The sequence below is a fragment of the Nomascus leucogenys genome, chromosome 3 (genome assembly GCF_006542625.1).
Source record: "Nomascus leucogenys isolate Asia chromosome 3, Asia_NLE_v1, whole genome shotgun sequence".
In the NCBI taxonomy this organism is placed as follows: domain Eukaryota; kingdom Metazoa; phylum Chordata; class Mammalia; order Primates; family Hylobatidae; genus Nomascus; species Nomascus leucogenys.
This window is the reverse complement of record NC_044383.1, coordinates 135,829,670-135,851,421: the sequence shown is the minus strand read 5'-3', so window position 1 is coordinate 135,851,421 and position 21,752 is coordinate 135,829,670. Positions and strand designations below refer to the sequence as shown.

At 40.9% G+C, this 21,752-nt stretch overlaps 1 protein-coding gene across 5 annotated transcripts in view; it reads right to left on the bottom strand.

Annotated features, from left to right (window-relative positions):
• PCMT1 (protein-L-isoaspartate (D-aspartate) O-methyltransferase) overlaps window positions 1–21,752 on the bottom strand; it is a 64,625-nt gene that overhangs the window by 5,333 nt on the left and 37,540 nt on the right. The window contains exons 4-7 of one of the 5 annotated variants that reach the window (XM_003255867.3): window positions 18,338–18,442; window positions 14,714–14,834; window positions 11,834–11,919; window positions 5,970–6,139 (exon numbers count right to left, since the gene is read on the bottom strand). In XM_003255867.3, the coding sequence (XP_003255915.1) occupies window positions 5,970–6,139; window positions 11,834–11,919; window positions 14,714–14,834; window positions 18,338–18,442 (482 nt within the window). Of the gene's footprint in view, window positions 1–5,922; window positions 6,140–11,833; window positions 11,920–14,713; window positions 14,835–18,337; window positions 18,443–21,752 lie in introns of all 5 variants that reach the window. The other 4 variants (XM_003255866.3, XM_004087663.3, XM_012506007.2 and 1 more) reach the window with 4 other exon arrangements.

The following is a 21,752-nucleotide window of genomic DNA, read 5'->3' as shown; positions in this document are numbered from 1 at the left end:
TCTTCCAAGGTAATAAAAGTGCTGTACAATTTGCTTTGTACGAAGCATTATGAGAGACAAAAAGAATTCCAAAAGTAACAGAATATATCCCTGCTTTTAAGGATGCAATGTATGTCACAATACTGGAACATATGTAAAAAGATTAAAAAGGAACAATATAGAGTATGGAACACAGGATCAATTGGATCCCTTAGCACCAATACTGTCAATCTTGGAAATGCAGTCAATTCCTAACATCTTTTTCATAGATGCAAGGCACTTTAAGAAGACATCAATAAACAAAGAGCTTATGGAATAATAAACTTGAACATTCCTCAGTTTCACAAACTAAAGATGGACCAATTACACTAACTCTTGTGACTACTAAAAACAAAAATAGTCTGGGTGTGGTGGCTCACACCTGTAATCCCAGCACTTTGGGAGGCTGAGGCAGGCAGATCACTTGATTTCAGGAGTTTGAGACCAGCCTGGTCAACACAGTGAAACCCCGTCTCTACTAAAAATACAAAAATTAGCTGGGCCTCATGGTGCACACCTGTAGTCCCAGCTATACGGGAGGGTGAGGCAGGAGAATCACTTGAACCCAGGAGGTGGAGGTTGCAGTGAGCCGAGATCGCATCACTGCACTCCAGCCTGGGCGACAGAGCAAGACTGTCTCAAAAATATATATAAATAAATAAAAATAAAAATAAAGCTTTTACCAGAAGATTAACAAAATATTTTTACATATAATTTATTTAAAATAAAATACATACTTAAGAACTATTAACTTTCTGTAGCAACTAATACAACTATTACATGTCCATAGTTATGAACACAATTCCACAGATTCTAGGTCTCTGGCCTATAGATCTGGCATTGTCTCTCCCCTTCTATTAATCCACCAAAATTACAAGTGACATCTTTCCAACCAAGTGTAAAAAGACTCAAGTCTACATTCAAGTTTGGATCTTTACCTGGTACTAGAATTCCGCATGTCCACTAATTCTCATTTTTAAAAATACAGTTTCTGCCACATCTCCTCAGCAAAAATGGGACCTCACCCTCATCAGAGCACCGCAATTAGCTCTGGATTATTCCTCAGTAAGAAAGGTGGAAAGCTGGTGAGACACAAAAGAAGGTTCCTAGGAAAGTATTATAATGAGTTAAAGTAATCCTGAAGAAAGTTTGAGGCTGGTGGCTCAAGCCTGTAATCTCAGCACTTTGGGAGGCTGAGGTGGGTGGAACGCTTGAGCTCAGGAGTCCGAGACCAGCCTGGGCAACATGGCAAAACCCCTTGTCTACAAAAAAAAAAAAAACAAGAAAATCAGCTGAGTATGGTGGCACAGCCTGTGGTCCCAGCTACTCAGGAGGCTGAGGCAGGGGGGATCGCTTGAGCCCAGGAGGTTGAGGCTGCAGTGAGCAGAGATCATGCCACTGCACTCCAGCTTGGGTGACAGAGAGACTGTATCAAAACAAAACAAAATAAAACAAAATAAAACAAAACAAAAACAAAAACAGAAAGTTTGAAAGAACAGAAATCACGTAGCCTGGCAAGAAGTTGACTAGGGAACTTTTTAGATGATAATTCCCAGAAAACAGTGACAGTATTTTAGATGTAGCTATCCACCCACTTCTCTCTATCCTTACTAACACTGCCTTAATGCAGACCATCATTTCACCCCTGAATTGCTATAACCACTTCCTGTTTCTGACTCAACTTTTGTCCTTTCCCAGGCTACTCTCTACATGACAGCTAGAGTTATCTTTCTGACATGTAATTCTGATCACTTCAATGCCTGGCTCCCTACTGGGAGTGTGAACACTACCCTGTAACTGCCTATTCATCTTGGTCTTTGCATCTCCTACGTTACTGTAAGCTCCATGAGAGCAGTCAGTTTCAAATTCACAGCTGACGACTCCTGGCACCTAGTACAGTGCCTGGCCTAGTTGGCATATGCATATTGGTTGAATTCACGAATAATATTAAGAAGATCCTCACACTGAAAAATATTTAACAACTGAACAAATGGCCAAAGAAAAGCATCTACAACAGAAAAATTAGAAAGTCCTCCTGGTACAGCTGGAGAAATTTTTTTTTTCTGATGGTGCAAATATGTAAATTTGCTCGATTTTTTTTTTTTTTTTTTGAGACAGAGTCTTGCTCTGTCGCCAGGCTAGAGTACAGTGGCACAATGTAGGCTCACTGCAACCTCCACCTCCCGGGTTCAAGCGATTCTCCTGCCTCAGCCTCCCGAATAGCTGGAACTACAGGTGCCCGCCACCACGCCAAGCTAATTTTTGTATTTTTTTTTTTAGTAGAGATGGAGTTTCACCATGTTGGCCAGGATGGTGGATTTCCTGACCTCGTGATCCGCCTGCCTCAGCCTCCCAAAGTGCTGGGATTACAGGCGTGAGCCACTGTGCCCAGCCTAAATTTGCTCAATTTTTAAAAAACTTTGAAGGTAAAAAAGAAAATCAGGTATACATTTTTTGAGACGGGTCTCGCTCTGTTGCCCAGGCTGGAGTGCAGTGGCGCGATCTCGGCTCACTGCAAGCTCTGCCTCCCAGGTTCATGCCATTCTCCTGCTTCAGCCTCCCGAGTAGCTGGGACTAGAAGCGCCTGCCACCACGCCCGGCTAATTTTTTTGTATTTTTAGTAGAGACAGGGTTTCACCATGTTACCCAGGATGGTCTCGATCTCCTGACCTTGTGATCCACCCACCTCGGCCTCCCAAAGTGCTGGGATTATAGGTGTGAGCCACTGCACCCAGCCTAAAAGCAGGTATACATTTAATGTTTAAGCAGATGACTGAATAATTGTCCATAAATTTAAAAATTATTCTAAATATATTTTTTAGAGATAAGATCTTGCTCTGTTGCCCAGCCTGGAATGCTGTGGTGATCACAGCTCACAGCCACTTCTGGGCTTAAGTGATCCTCTTATCTCAGCCTCCCAAGTAGCCAGAACTAGAGGTGCACACCACCACGCCTGGCTAGTTCTTAAATTTTTAGTAGATACGAGGTCTCACTGTTTCCCAGGCTTGTCTTGAACTTCTGGCCTCAAGTGATCCTCCCACCTCAACCTCCCAAAGCATTGGGATTACAGGCATGAGCCACCGTACCTGGCCCTATTTTAAATTTGTTAATACAAATAGTTTGGTTTTATCAAAAGTGGATTCAGGTTTTGTGGGGGCCTAAGGTTTATATAATTAGAGAACAGGGGAACCTTTCCATGAAGTTAAAAAAAATCAGTAAGACTATGCATAATATAAAATTAAGAACAGGGCCAGGCATGGTGGCTGACACCTGTAATCCCAGCACTTTGGGAGGCCGAGGTGGGCAGATCACCTGAGGTCAGGAGTTCGAGACCAGCCTAGCCAACATGGTGAAACCCCTTCTCTACTAAAAATACAAAATTTAGCTGGGCACCTATACTTTCAGCTACTTGGGAAGCTGAGGCAGGAGAATTGCTTGAACCTGGGAGACGGAGGTTGTAGTGAGCTGAGATTGCACCACTGCTCTACACAGCCTGGGTAACAGCAGGACTCTGTCTCAAAAAAAATTTTTTTTAATTAAATTAAATTAAGAACAGGGTCAGAGAAAACCTAGGCAAGCAAGGACTCTGCAGCTTCAGCTTTGTTAGCTTCACAGTAAATCTACCTCTAGTCATAAAAACGAAATTCTCTTTTTATAATTCCTTCATAATTAAATTATAGGCAAGATGTTCAACACTAATATTTACTGTAGATAAAAAGAAAAATTTCTAAGTTTCTAATGAAAATCAACTCTTCTTATCAAATTTCAGTAATTTCAGTAACATATTTGCCCCTTTTATACTATAATAATCTCACAATTACGTAATTGTATAAACCATACTAGAAGCAAAGTGAAGGAAGGTTTTAGTTAGTTGTTAATAACTACATCTGATTCCAGTTGAAGAAACCAGTAATTTTTTAAATGCCTTTTTAGTTTTTTTAATTTTTTTTTTTTTTTTTGAGACAGAGTCTCGCTCTGTCACCCAGGCTAGAATGCAGTAGTGTGATCTCGACTCACTGCAACCTCCGCCTCCTGGGTTCAAGCAATTCTCCTACCTCAGCCTCCTGAGTGTCTGGGACTACAGATGCAAGCCACCATGCCCAGCCAATTTTTGTGTTTTTAGTAGAGACAGGGTTTCACCATGTTGGCCAGGCTGGTCTCAAATTCCTGACTTAAGATGATTGGCTCGCCTCAGCCTCCCAAAATGCCTGGCCTAAAATGCTTTTTTTTTTTTTTTTTTTCAGTGGCTGTGCTCCATGCTCTAATTCACCGAAAATAGCTATTGGTGAAGAATAAAAACAAAATTGAGAGATCTATTAAACTTATTATCACCTCTTTTACTTATTAAGAACTATTTTAAAATAAGGATCTTTATAAAAATAGATTCTAAGACAAGGAAACTGTAAAGCATTTCTTGTTTTGGCATTTAATTTCAAGTAATTTGAGCTAATGGCACTGTTATGTACTGATGTCACTCTCTCTCATGGAAGGGAGTGGGAAGGGGAGGAAAAGAGAAGAGAAATCTTGGCTTCAAACAAAATATTCAGATTATGCTGAGACATAAAACAAAAGTGGACATTCTTTATAAGCCATGCTGTGCTGAAAGTTGCTGCATGCTGCTGACCCTTTGGGTGGGTTTGTGAGACCTGGGCACTCATTGGGTAACTTGTAGAATCCTTGCCTCTCCCTAGGAATTTAGCCAGAATAGCTTAAACAGTGGCTGGCCTATTCTATAGAATGGGGAGAAGGTGACTCTTAAACAAGGCTGAATGAAAAATAGGCATGGGCTGTCAGGTATCTATGATTTGGTTGAAACAGATAAACCAAGCTGAGAGGTAGAATGTCCTCTCTGGTATTCTGACATTTTAGAAAACTGAGACGACTGTTATCTTTCCCCTTCTTTCTCCTTGTTGGTACAATAAACAGGGCAGGAAATGATGGCCCCTTGTTTTTTTTTTTTTTTTTTTTTTTTGTGACAGCCTTGCTCTGTCTCCCAGGCTGGAGTGCAGTGTCAAAATCTCGGCCCACTGCAACCTCCGCCTCCAGGGTTTAAGCAATTATCCTGGCTCAGCCTCCTGAGTAGCTGGGATTACAGGCCTGCGCCACCACGCCCAGCTGATTTTGTATTTTTTTTTTTTTTTTTTTTTTTTTGAGACGGAGTCTTTCTCTGTCCCCCAGGCTGGAGTGCGGTGGCGCGATCTCGGCTCACCGCAACCTCCACCTCCTGGGTTCACGCCATTCTCCTGCCTCAGCCTCCCGAGTAGCTGGGACCACAGGCGCCCACCAACACACCCGGCTAATTTTTTTGTATTTTTTAGTAGAGAGGGGGTTTCATCGTGTTAGCCAGGATGGTCTCGATCTCCTGACCTCGTGATCCACCCGCCTCGGCCTCCCAAAGTGCTGGGATTACAGGCTTGAGCCACCGCGCCCAGCCTGATTTTGTATTTTTAATAGAGATGGGGTTTCACCATGTTGGCCAGGCTAGTCTCAAACTCCTGACCTCAAGTGATCTGCCCACCTTGGCCTCCCAAAGTGCTGGGATTACAGGCATGAGCCACTCCGCCTGGCCTCTTTTACAGACCAAACTCATGGTTTCCATGCCCATCCAGTGCTATAAAAATAATTTAAAAATATAAAAGCAGAGTGGTTGATAATGAATAAAAAATCCTTACAAAGTACTGAATTGAAGCTGAAAGTCTCTCTAAAAAAAAAAAGCCTTTGTGCCAACAAGTCTCAACCTCCCTTTCCCAAAGATATATATGTTAAACCCAAATAAGGGCAGACCATGCAACATTTTTCACATTTTTAATGTAATGAATTTCTGATGTTATAATGGAGGAGCATAAAGGTGACAACCAAAAACAGCTCTTGTAGTCTAATGTCTTAAAATCCACACCCTTTCACCTTGCATGTGTGGAAGAAGAAAGAGCAGAAGATAAAATCACTTCCACCTGGACCACTGCTTTTCTTTATCTGTTAAAGGCACGTATATCACCCCCATCAGAGGCTTCATTTTGACGCTGCCATCTTGTAGCTTGTCATACTGCTCCAACATTTGGTTTCCGCCTGCAGGACCTACAGGCAGTATCAATCTTCCTCCAGGCTTTAACTGATCTATTAGCTAAAAGAAAAAAAAAAGCACATACACACCAAGTTACAGATTTTATTTTATTTATTTTTGAGACAGGGTCTCACTCTTGTCGCCCAGGCTGGAGTGCAGTGACACAATCTCAGCTCACTGCAACCTCTGCCTCCTGGGTTCGAGCGATTCTCCTGCCTCAGTCTCCCAAGTAGCTGGGACCACAGGCACACGCCACCATGCCCAGCTAATTTTTGTGTTTTTAGTAGAGACGGGGTTTCACCATATTGGCCACACTGGTCCCGAACTCCTGACCTCAAGTACTCCACCCACTTCGGCTTCCCAAAGTGCTTGGATTACAGGCGTGAGCTACTGTGCCTGGCCCAGATTTTATATTAATAGTCATTTGACATCATTATAAACAACTTTTAGTATCCATAGGCAGAAAGCAGAAACGTTCTTTATTTAGTATATACAGGTTAAGGCCAGACACGGTGGCTCACGCCTGTAATCCCGGCACTTTGGGAGGCCAAGGTGGGCAGATCACTTGAGGTCAGGAGTTCAAGACCAGCCTGGCCAACACAGTGAAACCCCAACTCTACTTAAAAAGTACAAAAATCAGCCAGGCATGGTGTCAGATGCCTGTAGTCCTATCTACTCGGGAGGCTGAGGCAGGAGAATTGCTTGAACCCACAGATGGAGGCTGCAGTTAGCCAAGATCACGCCACCACACTCCAGCCTGGGTGACAGAGTGAGACTCTGTCTTAAAAATAAATACATAGTATATATATACAGCTTGAGCATCAATAATCTGAAAACCCAAAACTGGAAATGCTCCAAAATCCAAAACTCTGAACATCAACATGACACCATAAGTAGATAATTTCACACCTGACCTCGTGTGGCAAGTCACAGTCAAAATGCCTTCACAATTTTATTCCATGCACAAAATTATTTGAAATATTATACAAAATTACCTTCAGGCTACGTGTGTAAGAGGTATAACATAAATGAGTTTTATGTTTAGACTTGGTCCCATTCCCAAGATATCTCATTATGTATATGTAAATATTCCAAAATGCAAAAAAATCTGAAAAAATCCAAAATCCAAAACACTTCTGGTCCCAAACATTTTGGATAAGGGATACTCACCCTATATATACTTTGACTGTTATATTATTACTCAACTATCAGCCTCTAATAAACGACAAGCTCTTCAGGATGGGGACTGTGTCTTATTCATCTTTGTGTCTTTAGCATCTGACACAGTACCTGGTACAACTGTAGTGCTCAAAATGTTTGAACTGAACCAACTAATACAGAACTATCTTCTTGGCGGGCCAAAGGCAGAGCATAGAATTCTAATGCCTGTGTGCCTGTTTTGAATCTTTGTGGGTTTGAAGGAAGGAGGAGGGGAGGAGAGGAAGTGTAGAAAATCAGCAAGGAATCCCTATCCTATTATTGTAGAATCTAGGGCATCACTGAAGGGATAAGGGAACCCTAGTTATACGATTCAATTGAGGTTTACTGGTACCATAAGGAGGGAAGGAAGGGCTGGAGTCCCTGCAGCATTAGAATGAGGACACTCCTGTCAATGAAGAACCAAGAGTACTCAATGAAAGCTCTTACAGTCAGAAAACTTTTAAATGATGTTACCATTTTCATATAGCTTTACAGATCACTATTAATAAAAAACATTAAAGAAGAAACCTTACTTTGGTTTTTTGTTTTGTTTTTTGTTGTAGTTTTTTGTTGTTTTGAGACTGAGTCTCGCTCTGTCACCCAGGCTGGAGTGCAGCAGCACGATCTCAGCTCACTGCAACCTCCGCCTCCCGGGTTCAAGTAATTCTCATGCCTCAGCCTCCCAAGTAGCTGGGATTACAGGTGCCCACCACCAAGCCCAACTAATTTTTTTTGTATTTTTAGTAGAGACAGGCTTTCAATGTGTTGGCCAGGCTGGTCTCGAACTCCTAACCTCAAGTGATCCGCTCACCTCGGCCTCCTAAAATACTGGGATTACAGGCATGAGCCACCATGCCCAGCCAGAAACCTTACTTTGGATATTTACTACCTCAGGAAAGGGTGCCCTCAATCAAAATTTTGGCTGTCTGCAAGTCTATCTTGTTGTTTTTCTCAATTTCAAGGCTTATAATGAAAAACAGCTGACTTCCTCTCCCTACCCCCACCCTTGCTCTCTAAATCCAGTAATTTCAAATCCTTTTAGCTATGTCTTCTAGTATTTACCTTTATATTTCAAAACATATGCTAGATAAGGATTGAACTCTCTTAATCTACATTCTGCTTCCTTCCCCCAGTCCAACGAATCATTTTTTATTAAAATCATTTTTAGTTATGACTGTGTAACTATGATTTGCTGCTGAGTCAAGAAGTATCCAATGATTGTTTCCTTTCCCCCTCTTGCTCCAAATCTGAGCTGGTTATTCTCCAGGCCTGCTGCACAGCTTCCATCCAGGCCCTTGCCTTTGTAACAATCCCACAAACTTCCATGCCTCTGCCTGATCAAGATGCCCTATGTGGCTTCCTCTTTTGGTTTTTTCCTACTGTCTGTCTCTTCCCTCATTTCAATTTTGGATGACAAAAATGGCATTTTAAGACATTAAATTTTAAGACATTTTAAGACACCTTAATCATTTAAGAAAGTTCCTTCAGAAGCATTTTGTGAAATACTGCATGGAATGTATTAAAAGAAAGAGATGGAGATTTGCAAACCTAAAACTATCTTGGTGATGTGTGTGCATACAGAATTCAAGGTTGGAAATAATTTTCAATTCAGAATTTGATGGTTTGGTACTCTGACTTACAAATTCTAATGCTGTTTGCAGTCTGATGCCTTTCTGATTACCAGTCCTTAACAGGAGATCTGTTTTATTTTTCTAGAAGCTTTTATTTTTTTTAGAGACAGGGTCTTGCTCTGTCACCTAGGCTGGAATACAGTGGTGCAATCATGGTTCACTGAAATCTCAACTTCCTGGGCTCAAGCAATCCTCCCACCTCAGCCTCCCATGTAGCTGGGACTACAGGCACAGGCTGCCACATCTGGCTAATTTTTAAATTTTTTTGTACAGATGGGGTCTCGCTATGTTGCCTAGGCTGGTCTCAAACTCAGATCCTCAAGCGATCCTCCTTCCTTGGCCTCCCAAACTGCTGAGATTACAAATGTGAGCCACCACACCTGGCCTCTAGAGGCCTTCAGAATCTTCTCTTTATCCCCTAATATTCTGAATATAAATGATATGGTTGTTCTTTTTTCTTATTTTAAAAATTCTTTGTGTTAGAATTATGTCCATCAGTTTTTAGAAAATTTCTTACTCAGGGATTTAGTGCCAATTATTCCTCATGCGGAGTCTCAAGCAGCATTCCCTCCTTTCAGACCCATGCTTTACCTATGATTTTCAAGGTCTTGATGCCACCAATTCCTAAGCCTTTTCAGAGTTTTGCAGAGCAAACTGCGTATGCATAATATTTCACTCTGTAATCTCTTTAGTTTCTACTTCCTCCACCCTCCTGGGTCAGCTATTATTCCAACTGCTTTCTATCTTCACACACTGTGGAGTTCAGGATTGCAGGTATAGTCTCCTAGTTAATTGAGTATGGAGTTTATGCTTCTGTTTTTCTGGTTATCTTGGGGTGATATCCAAGAGAAGGCATAAACATCTTCATTCTGCTATCTTAAAACTGGAAAGCCCCTTCAGTACATCTATCTTAAATCAGATGTGTACATACCCCTATAATACTTGCAAGTATTACTACAATATTTAAATTCAATTTAATTAAATCTAGAAATATCTTTCAAGATCACTTCAGGGTCCCAGTAGGGAGAAATGGGCCCTGCACCCACGCCCCTCATTTAAGCACACAGTTCTATTTCAGATTTTAACTGTTCACTCTAGGTTGTCAATATTTTTTTTGAAAAGTTAAAAACCCATTGGTCATGTGTTCAAATTAATTGAGCTGTTCGTTTATGACTTGTAAAACTTTCTACATTATATTAATACTTCAGTAAAAATGTGTTAAAACCACCAGTTCAATCTACCTTTTTTTTTTTTTTTTGAGACAGGGTCTCACTTTGTCACCCAGGCTGGAATGATGTAGTAGAACAAGCATGGCTCACTGCAGCCTCAACCTCTCAGGCTCACACAATCCAAGCTATCCTCCCACCTCAGCCTCTTGAGTAGCTGGGACTACAAGCGCCTGCCACATCTAATTTTTTGTATTTTTTGTAGAGATGGGGTTTTGCCATGTTGCCCAGGCTGGTCTCGAACTTCTGAGCACAAGTGATTCATCTGCCTTAGCCTCCCAAAGTGCTGGGATTACAGGCGTGAGCTACTTTTTTTTTTTTTTTTTTTTTAAACAGATAATCAACAGGGCCAAAGCAATTAAGTCATTTTCCCAGTCACTCGGCCAATAAGCAGCAAGTCAATGACCAGAACAAATTATACAACTTTCAGCTTCCCATAACTGATCTAAGCCTACAAAAAAAACGGATGAGACTAGGCAGAAGAAACAGTGTCACCTTCATCCCCTGGTCATCTAGTCAAGAACTACGCAAAAGGCATATGTAACAGAAATCTAGGACCATAGGCTAGAGTGCCACAGCAAAAACAGGGCTCAATGCAGCCTCAACTGCTTGGGCTCAAGCAGTTCTCCCACCTCAGCCTCCAGAGTAGCTGGGGCTACAGGCATATGCGCCACTGTGCCTGGCTAATTTTTTTTTTTTTAACAGTAACTCAGACTGGTCTCAAACTCCTAGGCTCAAGCAATCCTCCCACCTTGGCCTCTCAAGGTGCTGGGGTTACAGGCATGAGCCACCATACCTGGCCATATATCCTACTATTCTTTAAGATTCAGTTCAAGTTCCATCCATGTGTGATGTCTCCTTGACCACTCACTGCACAATTCTCTCCCTCATAGGCATATTTTATTTTCCTTCCAATAGATATCCTGTGTTAATTATATGCTATCATATTGCTAATTTCCCGGTTACATATATGACATATCTCTTCTAGAATACAAGCTTTGTGAAAATATAATGTATGGCAAATACTTTCTCATATCTCCCATACACCAAATACAGCCTTACGTATTCTGGTATTTAAAAAACATCAAACTGGCCGGGTGCAGTGGCTCACGCCTGTAATCCCAGCACTTTCGGAGGTTGAGGCAGGCAGATCACCCGAAGTCAGGAGTTCGAGACCAGCCTGGCCAACATGGTGAAACCCCGTCTCTACTAAAAATACAAAAATTAGCTGGGCGTGGTGGCAGGCGCCTGTAATCCCAGCTACTTGGGAGGCTGAGGCAGGAGAATCACTTGAACCCAGGAGGTAGAGGTTGCAGTGAGCTGAAATTGCACCACTGCACTCCAGCCTGGGCAACAAGAGCAAAACTCCACCTCAAAAAAAATAAAATAAAAATAAATAAATAAAATAAAACTGATTATCAGGTCATAAACTCCAGAGGGATTTTCCCAATTCTACTGTTGTCCTAGTTCTTACCTGGATCAAATATGAGCATCACAAACTGGGATTTAGTAATTTTCACGTTATTTATACAATTGTTTGCATATGAAAAAAGAAAAGAGTAACAGCTCATTGTAACCAAAATGTATGATATAAAAGTCTAATTATATTTTGAACATCATCTAGAAGTCTTTTCTATTTAAGTCTTGTAGAGTTTTAGTTGAATAAAAACACAAAAACAGAAAAAATCCCGACTCACCGCCTGGGGTACAACAGGGGCTGCAGCTCCCACGTGAATGGCATCATAAGGGGCTTCTTCAGCATATCCCATTCTTCCATCCCCCACTGAAAGAAAAACAGCTATGCTTTAAAAACCTGTTTAGATCAAACTTAATGTGAAGAATTCTAGTACAGGAGATTTACAATGGAGAAAGGATAGATTTTTCAATAAATGATCCTGGGACAACTGGATATTCACTTTTTTGCTGTTTTTAACTCATTTTATTTTATTTTTTGTTTGGTCAGAAACATTAAAACAATGGAATTTTATTTTGATTAAAAACTGGAGTTAACAATCATTTAGTAAATGAAAAGCACTTCATTTTCCTATCTCACGACTCTTTTTTTTGAACTCCTGACCTCAGGTGATCCACCCACCTCAGCCTCCCAAAGTGCTGGGTTTACAGGTGTGAGACACTGCACCCAGCCTCTATCCCACAACTCTTAAGAACGAAAGCATTAGTAAATAAATATCTGTGAACAGATTAAGAATAAGGCAGACTGGATAATAAACCACCTCTGACGTTCACAATCCCTGCACGTGACTCACTCTAAAGAATGAAACGGCACTGGAGATAACGGAACTGATAAGTTCCGTTTTAAATCTCATCCTAATCATTCAAATAAGCCCAAGATAAATATTTTTTGCTCCTTATGGGCAGCAAACTATATGAATTTTACTGGAGGAATACTTTGGCAGAAGCACCTATTTAAGTTAACTTAAGATATAGTACCTTAATAGTACTACATTCAAAAGATATACATAGATAGTCCCATGCTTCTCTCAATTCAGGAACAGTTATGCCATCAGGACAACAGGTAATTCCTATTTTATAGTAATCCAGAATAGATTGATACACAGTGGAACCAATTCCCTCTGCTACTTCATACTCTCCTTTCTCATTGGGTTGTGTAAAGTTATGTTCTCGGCCAGATCCAAACAAACATCCTGCCCAACACTGTATTTGGCTGTGCAGTAGAAACGGATGGGTCTACAACAAATCTAGTGTTACTCACTATTGGTGCTATTCATTCAGATGTTCTTATATTTCGAACTCCTTCTTTTGCATTCTCAAATACAAACACCATCTCCCCAGATATCTTAACAGCTATTATCTAAACTTGACTGACTACTGTTTCTACTGCTGTTCCCAGCATTGCTAATGGAACCATTTGGGGAGGCTTTTGGAGAACAGGGACTACTTGGACGAGAGGAACTGTGATCTTTTTCTCATGCAACATGGTGCTGTCGTGTTGGAGAAGTAACATTTCTTTGTGTGGTTTTTTTTTTTTTTTTTTTTTTTTTTTTGAGACGAAGTCTCGCTCTTGTCCCCCAGGCTAGAGTGCAATGGCGCGATCTGGGCTCACTGCAACCTCCGCCTCCCGGGTTCAAGTGATTCTCCTGCCTCAAGTTCCTGAGTAGCTGGGATTACAGGCGCCTGCCACCACGCCTGGCTTATTTCTGTATTTTTAGTAGAGACGGGGTTTCACCATGTTGGCCAGGCTGCTCTCGAACTCCTGACCTCAACTGATCTGCCTGCCTCGACCTCCCAAAGTGCTGGGATTACAGGCGTGAGCCACCACGTCCAGCCAGAGAAGTAACATTTCTAATACAAGAAGTGAGTTGAGACTCTGTTCTTTCATGAGATGAATCCTGTGATCTGTCACTTGACCTTCATCTATCTCTTGATCTCTCATGTCCCTCACTGGCAACACGAGACTCATTTTGGTGTGGTTTACTCCTGTATTCCCCTTTCAGCGTCCACAGAGGATCACGGCAAAGGCCAAGGCCAGCAACACCTCTACTTCCTCCTCAGCCAGATCCCTCTAGAGGTGGCTGTGGAGGCAGCCACTCAGGCGGCTGTGGCTACTAGAGCTGCCTGGGCCTTTATTTTATTTTATTTATTTACTTTTTTGAGATGGACTCTAGCTCTGTCACCAGGCTGGAGTTCAGTGGCGCGATCTCAGCTTACTGCAACCTCCGCCTCTCGGGTTCAAGCGATTCTCCTGCCTCAGCCTCCTGAGTAGCTGGGACTACAGGCATGTGCTACCACGCCCCCCTAATTTTTGTATTTTTAGTAGAGACGGGGTCTCACCATGTTGGCCACGCTGGTCTCAAACTCTTGACCTCATGATCTGCCCGCCTCAGCCTCCCAAAGTGCTGGGATTACAGATGTGAGCCACCACTCCTGGCCAATATTTTATTTTTTAAACAGAACTGAGTGTGTCTGGGGAATACAACTGGATATTCATATACAAAAACATATAACTGCACCTTTACCTCATACATACACAGAAACCAACATCAGGAAGATCAAAGACCTAAACATGAAAAGCTAAAAAGATAAAGGTTCTAAGAAATAATAAGACACATATCTTCATGGCCTCAGAGTATCCTTAAAAAGGACACAGAAAGCACTGAAAAAAATTGGTAAGTCTGACCACATTAAAATTAAGAATTTGTTATCAAAAGGGTACAAATAAGATGAAAAGGCACACCTCAGATGGGAGAAGAAATGTATTTATATATATAGACAAAGGGCTAGAAGCCCTATAAGTCAAAAATACAAGCAATCCAATATCTGAACAGGCACTTCACAAAAGACAAAATCCAAATGTCCAAAGACATTACAAAAAATTCAATCTCAGAGGTAAATAGGAAAATACAAAATTAAACTCACAAAGAGATGGCTGCAAAACACTCACTAGGTGAGCAAAAAGAATAATCGTTTTTATTTTTTAGTACTTAAAAGTGATTGTAAAAAAAGAGCAATAATTACCTGAGTATTATTTAGCTTGCATTGGATCTTCTGAAAATAAAAATCCTCCGAAGAAATTTTTAAAGTTTCCTGATACTTACCAACAAGCTGTACTCTCCCTGAAGACAGAAGTGTTGGATCATCCTTCCTGACATTATTTATTGAGTCATCTACTAGCTCTTTAATGTGATCAATTCCTATGACTTTTCCAGTACATCCAACCTGGAAAAGAGAAAACAATTCAGTAGCTCATTGGGCTAAATTTGTTTTTCTAAAGTATTATGGAAGTTTTTCCTTATCTAAAGTCATATTCTGCAAAGAGAAAACAAAAATAGCTTAAGCCTTTTCTATAGATTGCTAAACACTCAGTTTATCATAAATTATTTACCATATATACAACTTTCTCAACTATCACTCTCATTTAATAAAACTTGTAATACTAAGAAAAATTATGTTTCTTAGATCAAATCTAGAACTTTGAAGAAAATTACCAATATTTAATAGTAGTACAATAATTTTTTACTTAAATTCCATCTAAAGTATAACTTTAAATATTAAAATGTTACATAAAGAATTTGACAGGGAGGAATTTCCTTTTTTTTTTTTTTTTTTTTTTTTTTGAGAGAGTCTTGCCCTGTCACCCAGGCTGGAGTGCAGTGGCACGATCTCAGCTCACTGCAACCTCCGCCTCCCAGGTTCAAGTGATTCTCCTGCCTCAGCCTCCTGAGTAGTTGGGATTACAGGCACGCACGACCATGCCTGGCTAATTTTTTTGTATTTTCAGTAGAGACAGGGTTTCACCATGTTGGTCAGGCTGGTCTCAAATTCCTGACCTCATGATCTGCCCACCTCGGCCTCCCAAAGTGCTGGGATTACAGGAGTGAGCCACCACACACCCTGCCTCCCACCTGATGGGAAGAAATTTCTACATTTGATTCTACTGCTTTTAGTAGAAAACATGAAAACATACACAGTGGCTCACACCTATAATCCCAGCACTTTGGGAGGCAGAAGCAGGTAGATTGCTTGAGCACAGGAGTTTGAGAGCAGCCTAAGCAAAATGGCAAAACCCCATCTCTACAAAAGAATACAAAAACTAGCCAGGTGTGGTGGCATGCGCCTGTGGTCCCAGCTACTTAGGAGGCTGACATGTTGGGAGGATCACTTGAGCCTGGGAGGCAGAGGCTGCAGTGAGTTGAGATCATGCCACTGTACTCCAGCCTGGATGACAGAGTGAGACCCTGTCTCAGAAAACAAAAAACAAAAAGCAACAACAACAAACATCCCTTCTTTGCATATTTATTTATTTGTAAATTAAAATATTAAGTATACATGTTTTAAGAAAAAATATAAAAATTTTAAAAATGAACACTTATAAAGGCTTTGAAGTCAGACTATCTGGGTTCTTGTCTAAGTGTCATCACTTACATACATACATACCTTGGCAAGTTAACCATTCCTTCTTTTTTTTTTTGAGATAAAGTCTCGCTTTGTTGGCCAGGCTGGAGTACAGGGGCGTGATCTCGGCTCACTGCAACCTCTGTCTCCTGGGCTCAAGCAATTCTCCTGCCTCAGCCTCCCAAATAGCTGCGATTACAGGTGTGTGCCACCACACCCAGCTAATTTTTGTATTTTTAGTGGAGACAGGGTTTCACCATGTTGGCCAGGCTGGTCTCGAACTCCAGACCTCAGGTGATCTGCCTGCCTCGGCCTCCCAAAGTGCTGGGATTACAGGCATGAGCCACCACACCCAGCCAATCATTCCTTGTATGAATCAGGTTCCTCAGTACAAAATGCGGAGGAAAAAGGCATATACCCTATCATAAAAATGGGGTAGCACTTAGAATACAGGCTCTAGTGCTTAAAACACAAAGCACTTTCACACATGGTAAATGTGTGAAAAACATTAATGCCATTTTATGAAAAATAACTCAAACCAAATGATTTTTTAAAATGAATACATCCTCTAAAACTATAAACATGTCAAGTATAGAGAATGAGTCATTTATTAAATGGCATTTCTAACCTTAAAAAAAAATCACTGATATCCATTAATGAGGACTTAACCTCTACAAAATGAGCAAAACATCTGAGAAAATATGAGTCCTTATTATGTGCCAGGCATTGTTTTAGATGTTTAGGATACCATCAATGAAAAAAAAAGAGCAGACAAAATTCCCAACTCCCTGGAGCTTACATTCTAGTAAGTCTGCTGATCATACATTTATAGCAAGTTACATGGATTCTAGTCCAAGGTGGATCCACAACTCCTAATTTAACTAGATCAGAATCTTCCAATCTGGCCTCCAGGCACGATATTTCTCAAATCAAACTGATTTGATGATCTAAGCAATGATCAACCTTTACTCCAACATATATTAGTGGGTCCCCAGTTAATACTCTGGATAGCCATTGACCAGATAAGGCTCTGATGAGAAAAGGCAGAAGTGTAATAACAAGGCATTATTTTTCTAAGAGCACTTTTTCTAATGCAGAAGTTCTACCTTCATCCTGGTAAACCTGTAGGAATGTTTAGAAACCAAGCTCATTCTGGGCAGGAACAGTGGAGAGGGTGCTGGCAAATGAGTCCCCTGGGAGACGGGGCCCAGCTACGATGCTAAATATCTCAGGCTTCTGAGTGGCTGGATTTCCCTGGGACCCTCAGACATGTCCCAGGGCCCGGTGGGGAAACTGAGGGCTGTACAAGGAAGTAGAATCCTGAGTTGTCGGGGCTAAGCCTGACCCCCTCTCCATGCTAACCCCAACCCCCACACTGTGCCTCAGTAGGTTTTTGTTGTTGTTGTTGCCCAGGCTGGAGTGCAGTGGCGCAATCAAGGCTTACTGCACCTCCACCTCCTGAGCTCAAGGGATTTTCCTGCCTCAGCCTCCTGAGTAGCTGGGACTGCAGGTGCTCCACCATGTGTGGCTAATTTTTGTATTTTTAGTAGAGATGGGATTTCACTATGTTGGCCAGGCTGGTCTCGAACTCCTGGCCTCATGTGATCCGCCTGCCTAGGCCTCCTGAAGTGCTGGGATTATAGGTGTGAGCTGCCGCATCCGGCCCCTCAGTAGGTTTTAAGGAGCCCCCAGCCCTCCTTCTCCCCTTCTGGGCCTGACCAGCTATCCTGCTCCGTCTCCCCCAGCCACATGCCCCACCAAGTACTATACAGTCCCCTACCCAGGGTCCCTGCACCATGAGATAAAGTGAAATACCAACTGTGGACCAAATGCAATAAAACCTCTGTTTTTAAGAAGAAAAAAAAAAAAGAGAAGAAAACCAGGCTCATTTTATTCTTTTCTGCCAAATGAGAACTTGGAAGAAGGTAGTTTGGGAGGTACTGGCCACCATCTTGTGATTACAAGGGTAGAGCTTACTGGATAATGACACCAACATGTGGAGGAAAGTAAAGCCAAATCAAGAAACAGAAAGAACCCTATTGTCAATAACAACACCTGCACTTCTAAATCCAGCCACACAACAGACCGTATATACCCCTAGACTTTTCTGTTATATAAACTAAATAAACTCCCTTTTAGCTCTGACAGTTTGGGTTGCATGTTCTGTCACTTGCAACAACAACGAAATCCTAAGTGATGCTCATTCCAACTGCTATCCTAATAGAATAAACAAACAAACAAACACAAAAACCACTAGTTAAAAAAACATACAGCCAAATCATATAATATTCTTCTGTTGGGGCCAGAATGAGAAATAAAACTCTTACCATACGTGCAAAACATGCAGTAAGGATTCCACTTCCAGATCCTACATCAAGAGCTTTAGCTCCTTCATGCAACTGATCAAATAGAAGTTCTAGCGCATATGCATGCTGCCAAAAGAAAACAAAATATTCATTAAGACTAAAGTACACACATCATGGCATATAAACAAAGTTGCCAACTTTCTAGCAATTTTTCTACTATTGTCATCTACCAAGATAACCAAGTTATCTTGGCTATCTGCCCAGGTATTACTTAAGAAAACTGTTTGATTAGAATTCTTACATTCAGATCATGTGTTTCAGTAATTTTAGACCTCCAGTGTGTGAATTTTTAACTTTTAATTAATTCAGTAAAAAGATTAAAAGATTTATAAGTGAAAAGTCTCCACCCTACTCCCATTTCCAACCATCCAGGTTTCTCTCTGTAAAGGTAACCAATATTACTAGTTTCTTGTGACTCCTTCCAAAAAGGAAGGAATTGATTCTTTGCATATATAAGCAAATACAAAAATACAAACGCTAATTTTGTATTTTTAGTAGAGACAAGGTTTCTCCATGTTGGTCAGGCTGGTCTCAAACTCTCGACCTCAGGTGATCCGCCCACCTTGGCCTCCCAAAGTGCTGGGATGACAGGCATAAGCCACCACACCCAGCCAGTATTCTCATTATTAAAAATAATCAGATCAGGCTGGGAGTGGTGGCTCAGGCCTGTCATTCCAGCATTTTGGGAGGCTGAGGCGGGTGGATCACGAGGTCGGGAGTTCAAGACCAGTCTGGCTAAGATGGCGAAACTCCATCTCTACTAAACATACAAGAAAATTAGCTGGGCATGGTGGCAGGTGCCTGTAATCCCAGCTACTCGGGAGGCTGAGGCAGACAACTGCTTGAACCCGGGAGGGGGAGATTGCAGTGATCCAAGATCACACCACTGTACTCCAGCCTGGGCTGTAACAGAGCGAAACTCCATCTCAAAAAAAAAAAAAAATCAGATCCAGTAGGAGTAAACACATTTACTACCAGATCTTGGTTGATAAAAATACACATCCATTAATCTATAGTGATAATACATCATTCTACATATATATACATATACAAATACATACATATATAAATGAAAAATAGGAGAAACTGTTCCCAACAAATATATGATACATAATGAATACATGTAGAAAAAATGATGAAAATCATCCTTTGGGCAGCCATCTCAATAATAACTGATTGATTCAGGTAAAAATCATAAATGGAAGCTAAAACTAGTGGACTAACATTTGAAAAATAAACAGGATATTTACATAATCTCAAAGGGTTTGCCCCAAATAATTATTAATCACAAAAGGAAAAATAGTAATTTTACAGTGGAGTTCAGAAAAAAGTTTTCCAGTGGAAAAACTTGGTCAACACTACCTTAATCAGATGATCAAAGTTAATGTCACAATTATGGGACACACTGACATCAAATGCCTCTGCTAAGATACTTCATTTCTGGGATATGCCAGGCAAAAATGCATAACCCATATTGAATTATGAGGAAACATCAAACAAACTCAAATTGAGGGACATTATATAAAATAAGTGGCCCATATTCGTAAAAATTTTCAAGGTTTTCAAAGCCGTAAAAGAATAAGGAACCATTTCTCAGTCATTCTTTAAAGGAAACTAAAAAGACATGACAATCAAATAAAACTCACAATCTACCATTTTCTTTTCCTATAAGAACATTATCAAAACAATTGATGAAATCTGAATAAGGTCTGTAAATTGGCTAATAGTGTTATATCAATGCTGACTTCCAGATTTCAAAAATTGTACTATGGGTATGTAAGAGAATGTCCTTATTCTTAAAGGTAAAGAGCATTGGCCAGGCGCGGTAGCTCACGCCTGTAATCCCAGCACTTTGGGAGGCCGAGGCAGGAGGATCATGAGGTCAGGAGGTCGAGACCATCCTGTCTAACACAGTAAAACCCCATCTCTACTAAAAACACAAAAAAGTAGCTGGGCGTGGTGGTAGGCACCTGTAGTCCCAGTTACTTGGGAGGCTGAGGCAGGACAATGGTGTGAACCCAAGAGGCGGAGCTTGCAGCGAGTTGAGAACATGCCACTGCACCCCAGCCTCGGCAACAGAGCGAGACTCCATCTCAAAAAAAAAAAAAAAAAAGGTAAAGAGCATTATGCCTGTAATTTACCCTCAAAGAGCTCGGAAAAAAGGAAATATAATACACACACATACACACACACACACACACACACACACACACACACACACACACAGAGGAGAGAGGCGATAAAGAAGGGAGAGAGAATAAATGACAAAGCAAATGGTGAGATTTGCTTTACCAATGGTAAGACTGTGTGGACAAAGGTATACAGGAACTGTACTATCTGTATAATATTTCTGCAAGTCAGAAATTATGTCGAAGATTTAAAAACATTTGGGCTGGGCGCAGTGGCTCATGCCTGTAATCCCAGCACTTTGAGAAGCCGAGGCGGGCAGATCACCTAAGGTCAGGTGTTGAAGACCAGCCTGCCCAACATGATGAAACCCTGTCTCTGCTAAAAATACAAAAAATTAGCCAGGCATGGTGGCAGCTGTAATCCCAGCTACTGGGAAGCTGAGACAGGAGAATCACTTGAACCCGGGAGGTGGATGTTGCAGTGAGCCAAGATCGTGCCATTGCATTCCAGCCTGGGTGACAGGGCGAGATTCCATCTCAAAAAAAAAAAAAAATTAAAAGCATTTTATCACCGAAAATAGCCAATGCCAAAGAGAAAGAACGAAAATGCCCTATTCCACGTAACAATTAAAAAAAAATTGACAACTACTTATTCCAATCACTAAAAGTGGATGACCAGACGTTATGAACCGCCTGATATGATGCAACAGGAAGGACCATTAGGAAGTGTTCCTAAAGAAAAAAAAAAAACGTTTAAAGAATAAGTCAGCCACCACCAGGAAACAATTAACCAAATTCAGAACATGGGAAATTCTATATAACAAATGAACTAGTTTTGTCAATAAACAAATGGCATTTAAAAAAAGAAAGGGGTCTTTCTTTAAAAATTAAATGATAATTTAAAAAACTGAAACAAGACCAAAAAGATGCAATGTATAGACTCTGTGTGGTTACTGATTTAAGCAAATTAACTATAAAAATTTTTAAGCACCTGGCAAACTTTGAACATGGAGTAGACATAAGATATTAAGGAACATTGTTAGGTATGATAATGGCATTGTAGTTTATTTTTAAAGTCATTGAGATTTATAATAAAGTATCCATGGATGAAATAATATTATGTATGTTTGGAAGTTGCTTTAAAATACTTTGGCAAAAGAGAGAGTTACACCGGGAGCAGTGGTTCACAGCCTGTAATCCCAGTCTTCGGGAGGCCGAGGTGGGCGGATCACTTAAGTTCAGGAGTT